At 39.7% G+C, this 21,096-nt stretch overlaps 1 protein-coding gene across 2 annotated transcripts in view; it reads right to left on the bottom strand.

Moving 5' to 3' along the window:
* The window catches only part of pard3aa (par-3 family cell polarity regulator alpha, a), a 338,263-nt gene that overhangs the window by 195,473 nt on the left and 121,694 nt on the right, over positions 1-21,096 (bottom strand). For both annotated transcript variants that reach the window (XM_062379666.1, XM_062379667.1), the window contains exon 4: positions 4,354-4,526. In XM_062379666.1, the coding sequence (XP_062235650.1) occupies positions 4,354-4,526 (173 nt within the window). The remainder of the gene's footprint in view (positions 1-4,353; positions 4,527-21,096) is intronic.

Genomic DNA, 21,096 nt, shown 5'->3' with positions numbered 1-21,096 from the left:
ACAAACAAAGAATAAGAATCATTTAATGTTTGATGTGTTATGAAAAAAAGCTAAAGACTGGGACAGACCGGAGTTTAGATTTCTTTAATTTTATACTGGTTATATCTACACTTTACTCAAAGGGGTTTCATAGTTTCACAAAGAGATGGTTCAAAATTGTGAATCCAGAGAGTGTAGAATCTATGGCGCGTGTGTGTTCTCTTTGCTGTTATTCCAAAAATTTACAATTTTTGTTTATGTTTTAAAAAAATTTCTGATAATAATATTACTTTATTCTTGCCAAATCACAACTTTATTCTCATAATTTTATGTTTCCCGTTAACTAAGAATTAACTATTGTATATTAGAACTTTATTTTTCAATGACGACATTATTCTTGTGATATTACGTCTTCATTCTTGTAATCTCAGAGTTTTCTTTTCTTCAACATAGCCCTAATACTCCATTGTACGATCCAAAAACAGAGAGTGAAAGAAAAGGAGACAGATCACTATCCCTCGGATGCTGTAATAAGCCATGTGTGTTTTAATGCGGTTGAATTTGGCATGACGGGGCGCACTGAGGAAGCACTGCAGAGAGGACTGTAAAACTCACCCGGACATGTGGGCTCAACTGAGACAGCCCGTAATAGCCATCACAGCCTCGGTCCCCCACCGCACAACAGGCCGCGACCAAGGACCTCTCTCAACAAAATGTTATTACACATCAGATCATAAAATGCAGAGAAACCCAGATAGCAGAGAAGTAACAGTAAATCAACAAGTTCATATCCACTGGCTAATCCCTTTAGTTACTGCTAAGCGTGGAGAACTCAGACTATGAGGTATTGTAAAGTCATCTGGAGACGTGATGAGTTTACAGTGCTACCTGATGACTGAGGATTCCCACTTGCCTATATTGTGGAGATTTAGCAGAACTGAACCTGACTCAGCCGTAACCGAATTAAATTGATCATGGCTGTTGTGTGAAATGATGCCAGACAACAGAGAGAGTCTGTGTATGGTGAGTATATGGCTTGTATCCATTTGGCAGCGCTTATCACTGATGTATGGTCGCTTTAAGAACAATGGGAGCACCAAGACATAAATATATCACAGTCAATGCAATGCCTTCAACATCTGTTGCTGATTACATAAAAATAGACTTTATCCTGAACCCGTTGCGAATACGTGACAGTTGAAAAAGAGATACTGAGGATTACGAGGACTCAGTTTTTATTGAAAAAAAATCTAATAGCCCTGTCAGAATTTGTACAATAAAAATGACAGGCTCCCGGTGTTAGCTCATTACTTGTCATACCGGTCGCCAGTGACAGGAAGATGACTGAAATTGATTTAATTCAGATAACTGATCACCTGCCTCAGATAGGAGTCAAGAACCTAATAGGATATAAGAACATTACCTTCACTCAGGCCCTGTCAAACTCTGAGAAAAACGTATCTAGAAATATTATTTTAGTCATAAATATATGAGAAATTAGGTTGTCAATCACATCTTAACTTTACTACAGTGGTGTATATTTTCTTTAAATCAGGAGCCATGAAGGGGCCATATTTCTACACAGAGGGGCTGATTATTTGACCTGATTATTATTATATGATTATTATATGTCCATAAAATATCCTGATTCAGTAAGTTACAAATTTCATGTAATGTTTACTGTTAGCTCTATAGCTTTGAGCAAAGCCAAACATCATTGAATATATTCAAAAATCTGGACAATGTGGACTTTAGACAAGCCTGGAAAATAAAAATTCACAATACATTGTTATATTTAGGATTGTGACGGTTTCCTGTATGTTGTGTCTTCCATTTGTTTCTAGGACTGGGGAGCAGAGACCTACTTGATTGGTCATTAGGAGTGATTGGCGTGCACCTGGGCCCGGGTGCCAACGCCCTATAAGAGTCTGCTTCCCCAGTCCTTCTCTCTCTGTTCTTTTGCAGCTCCATAGCCATGCACACCTTTCAACATTTATGTTGAAACAACACACACCTATAATCCACTCATGCATACACACTCCCCCATACGGACTTACTGACTTCCACATCCCATACTTTTATTATAAGTTGAGCACTAGGATTCGTTTGGTTTGAATAAATACTTATTTGGATTGAGAAACTGTTGTCTCCCGTCTTTTTGTTGTGCAGCCTGGCGCCCCTAGGCCAGGTGCGTAACAAAGTGGGGGCTCGTCCGGTAATTTGGTTGTACAGTGAGTTTGGAGAGTCAATTTAGTCTCCCTCCTGTATTGGATTTGTGAATGGAGGTTCCGTCGTTCCATTGTTTGGTAAACAGTCCAGTGAGTAGACAAAGCAATGTTACAGGCTTGTTATTCGGACTTTGGGGAGATGCAGTTAATTGTTATGAGTTGAATTAATCTGTTTAAATTTGAGTTAATTTGATTAGGTTTGTTTATTTCAGTACAGTACGGTAGCTGATTGGTTCATTTTGTGCGGTTGGAGAGTTGTTTATTTCTGGTAGTTGTGCAGCTAAGTAAACGTCATTTGGGACGTCAAAAGCTGCCTGGCTGTTTTTTTTTTGTATTTGTTGATACGAGTGTCCCTGGTAGGTGCGCTTAGCTGCCTGGGTAATATAGCTCGTTGGGTTAGGCCGGGGGGTGGCTAGGTGCGTCAGGTGCGGCAGTAGCGAGAAGTTCGTACTGAATATCTCGACTCGGGGGCACGGCTAAGGGGGGCATGAGGGTAGCCAGTTATTGGTTGCCTTTCCTCCCCTTTGGTATGAGCTAGGCCTTTGCGGTGGCCTTCAGTGCGTAGAAATCCTCCGCAACCGGCACACGAAGAGGGTGGAGTTAGCTGGGGTTTATATAGGCTAGGGGGACACTTGTATTGTATTTTGTTTGGTTTGCTAGCTAAGAGGCTCTTAAAGCGCACAATACCCAGGATGGTGACAGTGGATGACGTTGTTCAGTCTCCCTCGGTGGAGCGCTTAAATCAATGCACCAAAGATCAATTGCTGAACATTGCAGATCGTTTTGGATTGAAAATTGAAGCTAGTGATAGAAGGTTAAAGGAGACATTGTTGGAAGTCTTGAAAAGAGAGCTATGTGGTATAGCGGTAACTAGTTCATTTATGAAAATGTTGATTGGCAAGACAGGGGCTGTTCAGCAGCAAATAACATTTCAGCTTGGGCCGTTGCCTCCCTTGATCTGGCCCTGCTTTAAAAACAAAGGATGTTCTAAGTTGTCTTTTTGAGTTATTCAGTAGTCATTGCAGATCAGTCAGATATTAATATTTTGCAGAGTGGGAGCCACAGGGCAGCGAAAAAGGGCCTAACTACATTAAACAGTCCGAAAGAGCATTAATTGACACTTGTGGTTTTCTTCTTTTAGATTTCTCCTTATCTTTCAGGCACAAACATTCTTACATATTTGCTCAGTTGACATGGACCAAGATGAAAGCTTCTCTGAGGAAATGAAAAGGTCTGACAACCATTTCACCCCAAACTTTCTTCTCCGCCCCCACAGCAGTGTGCTGTTACATTGTCGTGTCTCTGAAAACTAAAGTGTCTTTAAATAGGATTATCAGGCAACGCTCTCAGACAAACTAATCACATGGAGGGTTGCTATGTCACGTTCTCAGCACTCAATCATCTCTCTCTTTTTAACCTCCCTGTTTCATTGGGAACATATCTCTTTCTTTGCAAGAAGTGCAGGTCTATCAGCACCACATGGGTCGGACATTTTAGAAGTTAATTGGCTTCCCTTCTTTCTTGGAAGCTGCGGGAGGGAAAAACCTGAGCTCCACTTTTTTAGGATTCATAATCAGAGGCTTAAAGCTGCAGAAAAGGTGAATTTCGAACAAACGAAAAGTGTTTAACAATCTGTGCTCGTCTTTTTGGAAGACAAGAAAGGGCGTTATCAGAATGAACTAGTTTCAGATAAGGACTATCTATGCCACTGCTGGGTATCTGCGAGCAGGGCAGCACAGGTTTCATATGCCATGGTTATTGCTTTGATTCGGGGTGCAGAGGAGAGTGGGAGTGAAAATGAGAGAAGAAAGCTAAGTGAGGAAGTTAAAAAAAGGTGGTTGCTGGAGGTTAGAAGATTGCAGAGAACACTATCTCTGACATTATAATTGACGTTGCTGCAGTTTATCTGAAGTAATGTGAAAAATAGCTTCAAGGTAAGATACAAGAGAATCAGTGCTGTTGGATTCAAAATGTTATGCAAAGTTATTTTTGTGCTTTGTTGAGTTTTAATTGCCTTTTAAATTGACACCTTTGTAACAATCTTCACACTATGTAGTAGCTTTGGAGTATTTCTCTGAATAGCAGTCAAAAGTCAAGGTAAAGACCCTGAGCAGATGTATATGATAAGTTATATGTAATATGTTACCTTTCGTTCCAGACTGCCAGTGCCAGTGCTTGTGTTTGGTCTGTGGTTGTGCTTTTGGAAGCCAGCAGTTGTGGACCAGCGACTTGGGTTCTTTCTGGACGGTTCGTCTGGACCGACTTGGACATCAGCGGTCAGGGAGGGATCGCTGCTGGGACGGACGTGGAGAGGCATGTCTGTGGAGGGGAAATAAGTAGAACGGGGAAAAAAGAGTTACAGCAACAACAAACCACTTATTGCTTTATCCTCTTACAGAGCAGATCACTTTCAAAGTCAGTGTTCCAACAGTTACACTTTTCTGCTCTTTCTGGCCACAAGCCCCAACAGTCCAGCTGAGACATGGGAAGTGGTGATTATAAGGACTTTGTGTTTATAAAAACCCTACTGAGCCCAAAAGGAAACACTACAACTCAACTATGAAGGTTAGGCTTGGCATGAGTCCTGCTATAGTGAAAGAAATACAATGTCAATTCAGTTTTAGCTGGAAAATTACCTAGACAGCTATGAAACAAATGTGTGAATGACCATCTAAGCCCAGCATGGCCACTCTAAAAATAATCATAATTGGGGCGAAAATTCCACATACAAGTCAGGAATGACTCTCAAGATAAGGGTCATTTACAAATACCGCATTAGCAACTGAAGCTGATACTGGACAGTTTCCAGGGATTGAAACAGAGTCTCAAAATTACCTCAGCAATCAAACCACTAGAAGAAAACTGCACAGGAAACACTGGACCGTATTACAGCTGCCGCACTAACCAATCGACAACTGCAACCGAGTATAAAGTTCCCACATTTGAACAGAGCTGCCAAAACAAGTAGAGGGAATGAAGTTGCTCCTCACTTCACACTCAGTTAAAACATTCAGCGAGAAATCCTGCTGATGCCTGTTACACAGGGAAGACGATGAGTAGAGTATATCTGTGAGCCGTGGTGTGAATCATCTTGATTTTCCCAAAAGGCCATATGGATTTGTTTATGACATTCTCGCAGTCTGCGCGTTTGCACCCGTAATTATGCAAATAGTTGGATAACCACCTGTCATCCATCGGCGGATCATTGCAGTGAGCATATGCCAGTGCTAAGCTTCCATCTGATACACCAGAGACAAGTCTTAGTGGAGGAAGCGACACATTTTAATCATGGCTTACCCTGTGCCGCAACTCATGCGTATTTAATGCTGTGACAAGACTGTGCAATACAACTGTAAGTGTTTCTTAAGACCGCCTGCAGAGTAGCTGGGGACGTAGATGGTATAATTATGTGACTGAATTCTAAATATAAAGGTGAGATTAACACATGTTTGTCAGTACCTGTATATTGCAGTCAGAAGAATCACACCCTCTTTTTATGTTATTGTCAAACAAATACTTCCAGAAACATTCCTCCTCCATCTCTCCATTAATATTTCCCTTCAACTTATTTCACCCCCACTCTGACTGTTTTATTCTCGCCTAGCAGATAATTCAGCGGTCAGGACTCTAACCCTTTACTTTAAGGTTTCAAATCCATGTGGGAATTGAGGCTTTTTTAACTATAAACCACTTATAACCTCTAAATCTTCAACCAATGTCAATATAAGGTGACCATGCAGAAAATATTGTGTCATATACAGTTGTGAGATATATCGTAAGGAGGTAGAGGCAGGAGCTGTGGTAGAAAATCCAAGACTAAAAGGTCTTATAACTTTTCCTTGACCTTGATGATAAATGTTGCGGTCGAGGAAAGATGTGAAAGAGAATTTACTGCTGTCCTTATAAAATCAAAGGCACAACTGCTGTGCCGAGGAAATCTACTTTAACAGTGGATGTTGTGACATGACTCCATCAATGCTGCTGCTGCAATATATTGCGGGATGATATCATTGCCTTTCCTTTCACTAGTGCAGCGTCTTCTCTAAACATGCCTGATTGGAATGGGGTTGTGTTCTTGGCAAGTGGTAAAACTGTCTTCCTGAACATGGAAAGTGACCTGCAGTTTTTAAGCCATGGCAAGAAAACACTGGTTGCAGGATTCAGTAAAGATCCCTGACGCTGAGCCACCGCTGCTGAACCTAATCACCTGTTTATCAAAGTTAGGTGATAAACAATGTCACGTATGTAAATATGTCACCCCTGGTCGCCTGTTTATTCAACGAATATTAATATTTAATGTATTGTGTGTCCACATTGCACCAAATTCAACACTGCACTTTCTTGGGCCCTTAAAATTACACATGCCAAGTGTGAAGGTGAGAAGATACAACACAGACAGATGGACAGACATACAGAGGTTTCTGAAATAAGTAGAGAGTAAACAAAGGATGGTCCATTGTGCTAAATCAGATGAGAAAGGAAACACTGGAGCATTTTTAGAATGTGGAGAATCTGACTTCTTCTTATCATCCTGCCACATAAATACTTCCTGGTCACTTCACTCAGCTAGGAACCTTCCTGAGCAAAGACTCGGAGCATCCTGGTCATTTTGACTGCAACCTGTCACAGAAGGCCAGGTGAAACTCATTTGTTAACCAAGGCTCCGCTCCATTAGATGCTCTTTAACCAATGCCAGTGAGCGGCCTTGCACAATACCAGGAGCCTGACACTAGCTCACCTTAATTGAATGTGGCCATTTCATCAATTACATGCTATCACATGCCAAAAAGTCTGCAGTCTATGAACATGCAACTTGATATAACCGAAAGCATAATTTCCAAATCTTAAGTGTTCAAGTTAAACACCTCTAACTATTCCTTGATCATATTTTACTTCATTGGCATAGAAAACGTATGTCTTCAGCCTGTTCACAACATAATAGTAATAAGGATTTGTTGTTTCTATCATTTTTACAATCTCATCTAATATTGACTTGTGACAGGACTGTGCAAAGAAAAACAATCCACGGTTTATTTGCTGTCACATTACATTAAGGAATCACAGGATGCTACACTAATGGCCTCTGGATACTGGATTAATTGCATTCACTACATTTAAAGATAGTGTCATGGCGATGAAATCACCTTTGAAAATATAGAATTATGCCTTGTATTGCCTGCAATTACATTAAACTGTATTTGATAAAACCTTATTTCTGCCAACTGGATTTAAAAATGTTTCAGTCTCTTTTCTAAAGCATGAACACCTTCCTCTTATTTTTTTTAACAAATTTAAAAAGAAGTTTTAAATATAAATTTCATAAGTAACTTGAGTCAATATTTTTGTATTTCTCGTTAGGGAAACATTGCTGCTTGTGCAGTAATAGGTAGCTTGTAAAGCTTCCCCAAACTAACTCCAGATAAAGTTTGACTGAACCCTCTCTGCACGAGTAGCACACCAGAAGCTTTAAATATAGCCTGTATTCCTCTGTTACAAATGTGTTTCATTTGTTTGGACCATTGTCAGTAGACTTACTCAAAGGAGGCTGGGAATTGAGTAAAGAAACCCCTGCTAGAAGCCAGGCGACCAGTTGTTGTGCGTTCACTCTTAAATTGGGTTGAAGATTCAATAATGGCATTTAATAGACTTTGCCCGCTCTCAGTAACGGCTGGTTCACATCTAGTTCAGGCCTCTAGTGACGTTCACCTCAGACAGCGGGGGTAATTAATGTCGGGTATTATCCTACATGACAGACTGAGACACGACACACACACAAACACAGCAAGGAATAGACTGAATTATACCCTCAAAGAAACATTGAGAGACAAAACAAAGAAACTGAATGAAAAATAGCTCAAAGACAAATTTGAATAACTGTGTCATCTGGACTTTTTCCAATTCAGTGAGCCTCCTTATGATTGACTTTGACGTTATATAATAATATACTATGGCTTAATGACGCTTTTTTGTTATGTGCGTGCTTCTGTGTGCATAGGGACACTTGTTACACTTGTTCCCAGAATATATCAAAGCTCAGCTCTTACTGGACATCGATCTGGGTCTATGGAACCCATCACAGCATCTATATTACTTTATGCAACATGATTGCTTCCAGATGTAACAAAGCAACATGTCCCTCAGTATTTATTTGTTTTAAATGTCAATCCTTCTTACCAAAAATACACACAAACTGACTTAATGCAATCAAACTACTGTAGATAACACAAGTCAGGAGAGTCTGAACTTAGTGGACATTATTTTGATGTTAAATTTACAAAACTAGATTAGGCAACCATGTCTGACAATCTCATCGAATAATCTCATGTTTGCTGATTATGCATTTCCTTCAAGATTACAAAACCTCACAGATTAAGGTAAGTAGATTTATAAAAGATTTACTCTATGTGAGGGAGAAAATGTGTCCTAAGCATTTTTGGATCGATGCTTACACATCAATTTATTATGTCTGGCAGTTTGACGATGCTCCTAGTATCTAAACATTGACAAGATTTAATTCAGAGAGGTCCTCTTTTTAATAAAATGCTATTCCATAGGGGGAAGAATGCTTACAGATTAACATATGATAAATAAGAGAGCTGTTACCTATTGTCTGCTTGTTTGTGTGTTCTCTATTGAAGGTCACAATATGAAGATTCTCTCAACTCTCCATTCTCCCTGACCAATTTTCATCGACTTAATTTGTGAAGGGATTACCCCGGCAGTCCAAAGGGTTTGCTTGGTCCCACGTTTAATAACCGGAGCTGCCACTTCAGACCGAGCCAGCCATCGATCCAGGCTGAAGCGAGAGCGAGACCACTAGAGGGGCGGCGGGAGGGTGGTGGCTAATAATACGAGGCCCTAATCCAGCCCCCGTAGTGAGGGATTATGGCCGGGCGCAGGGTCATAGAGATGTACACACACTACAATTCACCACAGGGAAAGGTCAGACTCTCTGGGGGCTATTACCTCGTATTGGTCCTTCCTTTATTTATCTTTCACATTCACCTTGTTTGGAGGAGAAATATATGAGCGTGTAAATCATTGGGGAGAAAAGCATGGCCATTTACACACAGCAGGAAAGTCAATATTAAAGTCATTTAGTTAGTATTAGATTGCAGAATCTTTCTGACTGGTGTAGGGTTACTCAAATTGATCAATTGGATTGGCACAGCTGTGTTTTTTTGTTGTTTCAATGGCTTAAGGATCTGCAAACAGTTTGATGTACATGAGGAAGGAACAAACTGTGAGTCGATGTCTTGGCCATTGCATTAAAACCAACAACATGCAACAAGCACTGCTATCAGCTAATAATGAGAATAAAGCCAGTTAGATAGTTGTTGAGAATTTGTAGCAGCTGTAAATGACTTTAGAGCACTCCCTAATGTGAAGGTGAGGACATTTGAGTGCAAATCCAAACATGTCTTCATCTCTCGTTCCGAAAAATCCAATTACAACCAATGAAGCTCAACTAGATGTGTCTCATACCAGTCAGCAAATGTTTAAACAATGACTGGTCTAACAATAGCATGCAGTGGCCAAACGGTGAAACACCCATTCTAAGTGTTACAGGTTTGAAATGGATATGCACAAACCATTTTCCAAGATTCAGGCACTCATTTAGGAAAAAAACAAGACCCTATCCAACTCCAATTTGAAACTCCAAACCAAATACTAATAATAGTCCAACGCGCAGTTTGTGTGGTCTAATCAGCCATGGGGAGAATTGATGTTATTGGCTGAGGGGAGGTAACTGTCATATATAATCAAGTCTGTTATTTAAAACAACGCCTACCTCACACCGAGTTCTCCACCATAACGTTTAATTTACTGTTTACAGGATGCTATTTTCCTTTCCTGTGAGATTGGACCATTGTTTCTCTGAGGTCCACTTGATGCCTCCTTGTTGATCGATTGTCCCGAGTGTAGATTTAGTTGCTCAACCGGTCGAGGCAGATGGCCGCTCACATTAAGTCTGGTTCTGCTGGAGGTAGCCTCAAGTTAATGATAAAATTTTTCCTCAGTATAATTTTAAGGTCACAACTTTAATATAAAAAAGGGCCTTGAGATAATGTATGTTATGATTTGGGGATATACAAGTAAAATTGATTGAATTGAATATTAAAAAAGAACATTCAACCTGTCAGCTTGTGTCATGTGACATGCTCATCACTCATGTTTAACTGCCTGATGATGATCCTCTTCAGTCCTATCCAGTTGTATGATTTTCTGCAGGTTGCACAGTATAAAAAAATATAAATAAACTACACATACTTTCATTATAATCATCACTCAAGTTGGTCATAAAAAAAAAACTTACAGTTATATCCAACTCACTCAAGCTCCCCACATTTTCCTCAAGTGGCTCTAGTAATACAGCAAAAAAAAAAGAAGCTTCTAACTTAGTGGTGAAAGACATGGGGGTCAGCTCTAATGTATTAGCTGTGGAAGTTTCCAATCACTGAAATGGCACAGTACAGAAAGAGGGTCCTTAGTATACCTGGAAAGAGGGGAGGGGCCCTGACTGGCTGCCAACTCAAGGTAATGGAGCTTCTGCTTCAGCATACTGATAAGACTATAGAGAGGACAGGCTAAGGATAGACTTTGTATCAGTGCGTGTGTTTGTGTAAGTGTATTCATATTCTACCAGTGACTTAATTGCCATATAGGGCTTCAAAAACACAAAACAAGAAACTAGTTCCAAATTGGATATGATCTTATATACTCAGAAGAGGTAATAAGAAGTTGAGCAGGAAAGGTTTGTGTAAGGAGTCAAGTGAAAAAGGTAACTATTGGCTCTTTGTTGTCAAACTCTAACTATTCCAGAAAGAGTGTATTTCTATTTTTGTACTGACGTTCAACAATAATACAAGGACAAATCCACAGCAGAAGAAGAAACTACTTGATCCGCACAAAAACATTTCAATAACAAGCTGATGCCTGTTCTCGTATGATATTGCAAATAACTCAAAGCTGCAGTTTTGTGGATTGAAACAGTGAAGAATGATGTTGCATGAGAGGTTTGTGGTCAGCTGTCAAATGAAATGCACCATCTCTGACACCACTGATTAGGGTGACACCAGAAGAACATGCTAGAGAGTTTGACCCATGAGGAGCTGTAAAACAGACATTTGTTTTCCGATGTGTGGATTCACCCTTTAATCAGAAAATGAGGGGTCGGCTTTTGGAAGTGTAGGTGCATTAACACGATTACAAGAGAACATATGCAGCGCACTGAACACTACAAAATACAACATGCTATAATGCCTCCACATGGGGAACTTTCCTGTTAAGTGTGGGCTAAAGGTGATGGAATAAATTTGATTAGGTTTTCACCACCAAAATTTAAATATAAAAGACTGCATAAAGTAGGCAAATACGCATTATCAGCCAACCAGTGGTGAATTCAGTCTAGTGGGTTTTTCTCTCGTGGCCCTCCGGCCCTGTCATACTCTGAGTCTTTGCTTTCACATCAAACTGATTTAAATATAAATGCCATGCGACCAAGGCTTCATGAAACATCTAAAAGCTATTTTTCCTGGGCTACTTTGAATTCTTCAAGCCGGGGCCAGTTCAATGTCTGAATAAATTATGGCACTGAGCCATTTTAAGTCTCTCCCCAACCACGACTACATATTGATGTCCCTTGTGTGCAGCGAGGGGGGATTTCCACTGAATACACCCTGACCTGAATCATGCAAGGGGGGGAAAACGTTCCATTTTGGGGGGAACAAGACAGTTTTGGTGTGGTGGGAACCAGGACTGTGGAGAAAGAGATGAAATATGTAGAAGACTTAAATAGGATGCTGATCAACTGAAGGCTAAACAGGGTCAAGATAGAACTTAAAGTACTCCTGAGAAGTGTTTAGCAAACTCTAATCTGATGTAATGACAGATGGAGAGAAGAGACAAACTGTGAATAAACATCAACTGTTGACCTTTTCTCAGAGTGGAAGATAAAATCCAATAGATGGATGGAAAAACACTTTAAAGCAAAGGAGCCGTTATGAAAACAAAACCCCTCCTCAGCTTAATTGCCCTTCTGTCTATACATTGTGTGTGCCTGTGTGTATGTGGATGTACGTTTGTAAAGAGCTCTATGTGTGCCTATGTGAGCCTTTGTGTACATGCACATAAGTACATCAAAATGTATTGATTTTCTTGTTTTCATGTCCTATTCAATTCTGAGAAATTTAAGATGTAAGCATCTTGTAGCTGCTTCTGACTAAAACAGCCTCTGCTAGTTTCTCTGGTGTTTCATATTCATAATAGAAAAACTAAATCAATAAACTTGCATTAGTGAGCCACGATAAAATGTTGCCTCTCCCTCTGGGGAAACAGAAAAGACTGTAACTCTGTGACTAATAGTAAAAAAAAAAAAAAAAAACATACGATCAACTCATATGTTACTGTTGGTCATTTATCAGTTCACCTTTCAACTGGTTCATGCTCAAATTACCGTTTTGGAAGACTACTCAAATTCTCTGGTGAAGTTCTCCATACAGCAGCTTGTTTGGCAAACTCATCAAAATACTATTTGGCTTTTGCAGGAAATAATATCCAGTTCTTATTAAGGTTGATTAAAACTGAGTTATGTGTCACTATGCAAATCAGTGCTGTGGTCATCTCTCCAAAATTGACTTTTGAAGGGTCATTGGCTCAGATGTGATGAGATCTAATTGATCTCATACCCTGTGTTCAAGAATAAGTAATTAATTTGCAGTAATTCCTATGTATTTTACCAATAAAGAAGCCACCGTATACCCCGTGAGTGGTAATCTGTTCAGAGTCAGTCCTATCTTTCATATCAAACTTTACATGTCAATCATGGCAGTGTTGGTGTTGGTATGATGTCCTATCACAGTCTGTGAGTCAAACAATAAGACGGGGGAGATCTGTATTCCCACTGGGTTTCTGAGTGAACCATCCTGTTTTCATTTTGAACAAGAAATAAAGGGGAGCAGAAACAGATTCTTTCCTTCTGACAGAAAGACAATACAGACTATTTACTGGGGAGACAGAGGAGAAGATGTCAACCTTCATCGAGCCCTCAGAGATGAGGCCTCCAGCAAAGCAACAATAACACCATTATATGAGTTTGTGTGTGTGTGTGTGTGTGCGTGTGTGTGTGTGTGTGTGTGTGTGTGTGTGTGTGTGCGTGTGCGTGTGTGTGCGTCACAGTCTCTAGGTAAGGTTGTGGCGATGGAGGAGAGGGAGTCCACTAGCTTGACTCATCTAGGTCGAGGCTCTTCTCAGGCTGAGATCCCAGAGACTAACACGACTAGTGAACTTAAGAGTGCGCATCTGTGTTTTTGTGTTAGCATGTGAGCTCATATGATTGAGTGCAAACTTGCACATGATATTTATACTGACACTGGTAAACACTGAATCAACATTTGGGGCTATGGTTATGCAAGATCAGCCCTTATTCTCCTTGAATCCAGTGGTTCTCAGATTAAACCAACTGTTGGGTATTTTCCATATAGATCTCTATTTTTCCATTAACTGATTTTTTACTTGAATACTAATGTATTAAATTATCTTGTTACTCTCCAAAAACAAAACACTGCTCTGAAAATATCATGAGCCAGGAGTTGTAGAGCAAGGCCAGAGCTGCCGTGATTGTCACAGTTTAGGATTCAGTTTAGGTCTGCAAACAAATCTTGACTTGCACAGAAATTATTAAAAAGCTGCTACTGCTGGAGCTCTCCCAACCAAAAGCTATTCTCACCCCTAAAATCTATCTTCAGTGTGAGCGATTGCTCTAGTCGGCGTCAGGGGTGGCAGTCTGTAAAAATACTGCAATGAAACCTAAACAATTCCCTGAACTCTGAACAACTTTATTGATATGGATTCCAAAGGTCCCCCCAGTGCCCTGTTGTAGTCTAAAAATAAAGAAGCTTTTTCACTCGAGTATGAAATAAATTCTTAAGATATGATATGAACATTAAAAAATGTAACACAGCAGGAAACATGTCGCTCACTAGCTGTAAAAAACAAACTGCAGTGGTTTAGAGCTGCAGTATGCTCACACATGTTTCACAAGTATGTTCTGGAAAGATTTCTGAGGCTGTACATGCCCCGACCATTCATCATCCTCCTTAACCCAAGGTAAACACATACACAGTACATAAACTAGTCCATCTATAATATTACCTTTGGCGCCACTGTCACATAGAGCAGATTGCAACATGGCTACGACTATCAGCCTGGCTTCTCTCCAAACCCTTGTCTCAGTGCTATGATTAAAGCAGAGTAAAACACCCAGTTGTATTAATAATAAGTTGGGAAATGTCATTACTCACAGATCTAAAGGAAATGATACCAACCGAATGTTCGACTCAAACCTCAAGTTCCAGAGCTCTCTCCACCATAGAAAGACTGGCCAACTGGGAACCACCAGAAAAAATCCAAATAGGACATCGCTGGACCGTTAAAAAAATATTTACCACATTTTGTGAGTTTACTTTTTTTTAGCACAATTTCTATTGATCCTCACCATCTTTGCCTCCTCTGACAATGAGGTTATTTTTCTTTTGACAAGTTAAGTTTCCAGTTTCTACGAAGTTGTTCCACTTTAAGTCATTTCCACTACCTGAGGAAAACTACTGAACGTTACCGGGGAAAAGAAGAGCGCTATCCTCATTCCATGTTGTGGAGACACAGATGCTCGATTTTGTGTCCATTTTTGCATAATTTTGTATCTGTTGGCAGACAGAAGTGCAAAGTGAAAGGCCAGTAAGGAACCAATCTAAACGCAGATGGTGTCATGATTTGTTAGCCATTACCTTGTGCTGTCAACATTTACTTAATGATACGTTTACATAATAATAAGCTCAAGTAAAACAAACTTGCCTGTTGCCATTTTTAATGAAATGTTACTTTTCTAAGATGTTATTTTTCATTTGTACATGTAGAAAATGTTGTGAATAATAATGCTAAAGGTGTAAAAAACCACATGGGTCAAACTTTGACCTTTAACACAAAGTAAGAGCCACTCAGACTTTATCTTCTGTCTATACTTCTGTTTTAAGTGTAAATACTGTTGAGGAAAAGCATTGGCTCACAAACGACACACATCTAGTAGAGTAATTAACAGAGCATGTCTTCTCCTCAATTTGATCGCTGCTGTCTATTATCCTATATCAAAGCTCATATACCAAATGTAGTAAATATAATCTTTAAAAACAATATGGTAGATGGTCTGTATTTTAATGTTGGCTGTGAATAAGGGGTAGAGCAGTAGCAACAAGATGTTTGGCAGTTTGATCCTAGTCTTCCCCATCTGCATGCCAAAGTGTCCTTTGGCAAGATGCTGAACCCTGAATTGACCATCACAGGAAAAAAAAGTGCTGCTAATAGATGCACTGCAAGAATGTGTGTGTGAATGGGAGAATGGCAAACTGTACTGTAAAGAGCTTTGAGTGGTCATCAAGACTAGAAAAGTGCTATATAAATACAGACCATTTACCATTTATAGAGCGCTCTACCTGTTGTGATGATATGGGCTGATTATAAATGTAACCTTTACAATGTTGCCATGGTGCCATCAATGCTTATAATACAACAATGCAATGTAGGTCAAACCTAGGACATCACTTCCATAACGAGGCTTTTTTAGCAGTGATTACGTGATATGCTTCTTGTGCAGCAGGATTACAGAATGGTCAGGTACATTGTTGTTTGCATTACAGGTGTAATGTATTTCATGTGAATTTCATATGTGATAGTATATAAAGTTATTTGGAGACATCTCCAAAGCAGCAACATTAACAGTGAAAATTACTGCATGGACTGACAGCCTATACAAGCCACTAAAATGCATTTTCCGCTGTGGTCAGCTGTTTCTTTTCAGGATCACTTTATGAAACAAAGTGTTGCTTCTTCTTTCTCTAAACAAGTTTAGATAGTAACAAATTTAATTGTCACAGTCAATGTGTGAGCGGAAACTGGAGGCTGATGAGTGATTGAATGAATTTCTGGTTCTGGCAAGTCAGACAGCATCTAAAGCATGGAGCTCATTCCATTTGCAGCTTCCAGACAGCACGTTCACAAAATCCATATCGCAAACATTTCAGCTGCAAGAACAACTTCTTCCTCGGCACTGAACAAAAACATCCTCACACCAGCTGCTCTTTTCAAAGATGACAAATGCAAACTTTCACCAGACTCCCCAACTTTTTCTGGACCCTGTGATGATTTATTGGGGAAAACAGAAAGTTATTTGGTGGGACAGATGAGAGGAGTGCTACGGGAGGAGTGATATGGGCAATGGTGTGAGGCCTGGCTTAAATGTGTTGTTGAATGAACTGAGAAATTTCTGTTTAAAAGCTGCCTGCTGGGATTCACCACTGAGAACATATGCTAATCAGCTAAAACAGCTCTAACACACATAGATCTATTTCTGCTCAGATGCACACGTACACACACACAACAGCATGTATGAGGTCAGACTAGTTTACATTCAAAAAGTCAAAACATATCAGAGAAGCTCTCTTTCCACAACACAGAGCAGAATAAACAAATAACTCAACTCTGCAGAACTTTTATGGGAACTGTTTCAGAAAAAGTCCATATTAAATCCTAAGAAACAGATGGTATTGTATATGCATCACTCTGATTAGTCACAAAGTATTATGAAAACATGTGATGTTTTCATGGACATTTGAAAGATTGAGAAAACCTAATGGTTTCAAGATAACAACATAGTGTAATTCGGTAACAGGGTGGCGCCGTGAGTCGGAAGAAATGTCCTAAGTTTCACTGATAATAGTGATAATGACAAAAGCTCATGAAATCAATGCTCAGATAGTGGGGGAGTCGTGATTGGACGGGAATTATATGAGAGTCAGAGTGAGGCTAAGAGGTTAAAGGTGCTATGAGCTACACTTAAGCAACAATATATTATTACTACACTCACTCACTTCGTGCTGCCAATATAGACCACTAGGCTAGATTACACAGATTTAGGTGGATGCGTTATGGAGTAAAACTGATTACTTTACAATCTAGAACAGGGAAGAGGCGATGTTCTTTTAGTACAAGGAAAGGCCAGAGTTTCTTTCAGTTGTAAATGGAGTAAGTGAAAGGTTTTAACTGAGGTCAAATGCTTCAGTCACTCATTGCTTAGTCACAACTTGACCTCACAGTGAGGTGCAGAGAATGATGGAATATGCCAGTAACTTTTCAGCAATTGCAACCGCACTTGAAGTGCTGAAGTCCGGAGAATGAGTTGAAAAGCATGAATTTTGCCAGAGTTGCCTCTTTCACAGGTGTCTTGACACAGACCCTTCCACTTAAAAAAACCTTTTTAAGAAGGTTCAGCATATGACTGTCTCTAAATTGTGCCGTCACGCTAAGATGGAACTTTGGTAACTATTTTAATTCTTGACACATGAAGGTTCTTGTCCTTTGGACTTGACCCAACATTAATCGGACCATATTGGTCTCGGTTAAAATGGGCATACCAAAAGTTTAGCCCCAAAAGTTTGAGGTTAAAAAAGTTTCTTAGAAGATGCTGTATATTTATTAACTACTAAGTTCTTGTTTAACATTGAGATGTCAAACACAAGTTGAAGTGCAGGGCTTTAATGTGGGATACTGGTTGTGTACCAGGTTCAGACAAAAAGCACACTTAAATTAAGGTGAACAAAAGATTGTAGTTTTAATTAGTTTTAATTAATATATCTTGTGAAACTTTTTTCTGTTTTACATCAGACCCAGGCCGTCCCATAACCTTAAGGGTTAGAGTTTTAACCCTATTCAAAATTTGCTTTATAGAATACAGAGTGGAAATAAGTGAACTGAACCACTTCTAAAATTACATGACAGATCAAGTCTGTTTAAAATTTCAGTTTCACAGTTTGAAGACTAAAGATTTACTTATTCCGTAAAAGTACTAACTGACAGGATACTCAAAGCTTTTTCTAAAAATAAAACCCCAACACTGGTTTATCCCATTTATTTCCCATTTATTTCTTCTGTGAATGCTGACTAGATGGCAGAAGTGGGATCGGTTTAAAAGTATGGAAACTAGTTAGGCAGGAATTAAGTGTGATCAATGCAACTGGTTTTTGAATCAAGGACCATTCAGCACGTGTAAACTAACTCGCAGTACAGCTTGAACCCAGTCTGCATGGATCATGTCTTGATTGGAACTGAAGGTCACTTGATAGGCAGTCAAATGCTCAACCACTGGGCTGTGCTCCAAACACTGTTCTCAGGCCCCACTAGGGAGATACTGTTAGTCCGCTAGTTGTAGGTTTGATATCTGCTACTTGACAAAGTCCACATGACAAAGGCAATTTGGGCCAACAGGCTTTAGGAAATGGGCAGGAATTCAATCCCACATGTGAATCGCATCTCCTCTGCTTGAATAAGACACTAACAACCAAAGCAGCTTCAGGGTCTTTCCCTGTAGCTAACCAAGTGCTGATATGTCCATGTAGGAAATGAAGGGATGCTTCCATTGTGGGTATCAATAAAGTGTTATTATTCTAGAGACAGATGTAATGGTATTATGCTATGATGAAAAACAACCGGGTTGGAAAAATGCAGGAAAGACTTACACACAGCGTATGATTATGAAAGACTTTGCTGCTGTGGGTTAGTAATGTTTTCTCTCTCTGATTCCTGTAGGATCATGAAAATATAAACAAATATCAATAATCAATCATTATCAGATCTATGACAAAGCAGGTGTGTCATTATCTGCTAACATTCATTACCTAGAGCTTTATTCCAATTAACCAAGATGTGGTTTCGGAACTTTTGCAAGTATAAAGGAAGTCTGCAGGGCAGTAACTGCATATTGTCAAATTAATTTGCCCCTAACGTCAAATGGTTGGCAGAGACCATTTCATAAGAAAAAACAATAAATCAAGCAGGGTTTGGACAAATGTTGTTCTTTCATCCAAGCTGTGATGGTGAGCCAAAGAAAGTACTCTGAAAATGATTGTGTTTTCAGGAAGATGGGAATATGATCGGTTTGTGTTCTGGGATTTCGTCAGAGCTTTGGAGTGGAATGTGTCAGTGTGGATCCGATGAAAAACAGGAGAGGGGACCGACTTACTGTGGCTGTGGTCAAGGAGATATCTCCCTCTCTCAGTTGTATCACAAGTCATGATACTTCCCCACATATTCATTGCATAGTTCTCACTTTTTTAATCTTCATAGATTTGACTATACTTTGTGCAACTTGGTGAGTGAAACTCTATTTTGAAGTATAAAGAAAAATTGTTTGTCTGTCAATGCTATGAAATGAGATCGTTACAATCCCACATAATTAATATCGGGGAAATGCTTTGTCACTGACTGTTCAGGCCTGGTATTAACATCCATTCTGAGTGATATAATGTCAAGTGGTCATGAATGCATCCAAATGTGTCCTGAGATACAATCAGTGACACCACATTTGGACGGGGTCTGGGATGCATGTAGCTACATTATTTTAAAAGGATGAATGATAATGCGTCCTGGTCCACACACGGGCCGCCTACTCAGCTTCCCTCCTCTGACCCGCTACAGTTCCTTAGTGAACCACGCGTATGTTAACGCTTTGTCACTAATGACTGATACTTTTCTTAAAATTGGAAAAATCATCATTGTACAGTTGTACCCAGCTGCTTGTTTTCTATCTCTCTAACTCGCCCATGTCCCTCACTAACACACACACATTGAAAAAAAAATCTGTGTAATCAAACTAGGTAAAAACAACATCAATTGGTCTTCGGGAACAGAAATGATGCCTGTGATTATTTGCACATAGACAATTGATCACAGAAGACACATTTAGGACACATTTGCATGCTTGAATGCTTAATTTTAACTTGTGATCCGATGTAATTACTAGGTCTGAACAGGACCACTGATGGAACTCTACTTGAAAAATGAGATGAAATGACTTGTTATAGCTGCAGTCACATGACTTGTTATGATGAACCATGCAGCATGTCCATGTTTCTATTTATTGTGTGTGTGTGTGTGTGTGTGTGTGTATAATTTGTGAACACATTCAACTACAAAATGTCAACACACGACCTGCACAACACACAACAATGCATGCTGCCTGCGTGTGCATCACCAGGTGTAGATAAATGCCTGTCTACCTTGAGAATTGAGTTTATAAAAACACACATGCGTGCTACCACATGTGGCTGCTGCCTGTGCGTGCCACTGAATGCGTCCCTCATGTGTGCTTCATAGCAGACAAACTTCACAGCTGACCTCCCCGTGGAAGAGAATGATCGGTGTCGGAGAGAGACAGGGTGGGAGGTTTTTTACAAAGGGACTAATGAGGTGGGTGGAGGACTCCAGGGGATGTTTGCGGGTCCACAGAGATGAAGCGCCTGGAGACAAAGAGATGCTAAACACCCCATAATCCTTTGAGGACTTATCGTGGCAAGACTAGGAGCCATTGCCCTTGGCTAAGTGTGACCCTCTTTTGACATGTCATAAACGTTGTAAATGAAACACCGCAGACTAATGAGAGACAGAGAGGAAAGAACCATTACTGTATATTTATAGTTCAAACATTTCATGTTTGAAATGTTTGTAATTTGAGAAGTTGTTAGAGCTTGAGAAATTATGCTAATTATTCTGAGGTATAATCATTGTTATTAACATGAGTGCTGGAGTGATGCATTCTCAGTTAAAGCCTAACATATTTTTCTTATCTCTTATTTTAGTTTTGTCTAATTGTTTTGCATTTTTGTTAAGAAACACTTGCATATGAACCACAGATTCAGTAACTGTGGAATTTTGGTGAGACATTGTAAGTTTTTGTGAGAGCAAATCTGTTACTGAAACAAGAATGCCAATAAACTGCTGATTGAAACTACAAGCACGTTTCTTTTGGTTTTCCTTTGTACATTGTTCATGTCAAGATTAATTT

Source organism: Platichthys flesus, chromosome 21, assembly GCF_949316205.1.
Source record: "Platichthys flesus chromosome 21, fPlaFle2.1, whole genome shotgun sequence".
Taxonomy (NCBI): domain Eukaryota; kingdom Metazoa; phylum Chordata; class Actinopteri; order Pleuronectiformes; family Pleuronectidae; genus Platichthys; species Platichthys flesus.
Note: the sequence above shows the minus strand (reverse complement) of the source record. Positions and strands in the feature narration are given on the sequence as shown.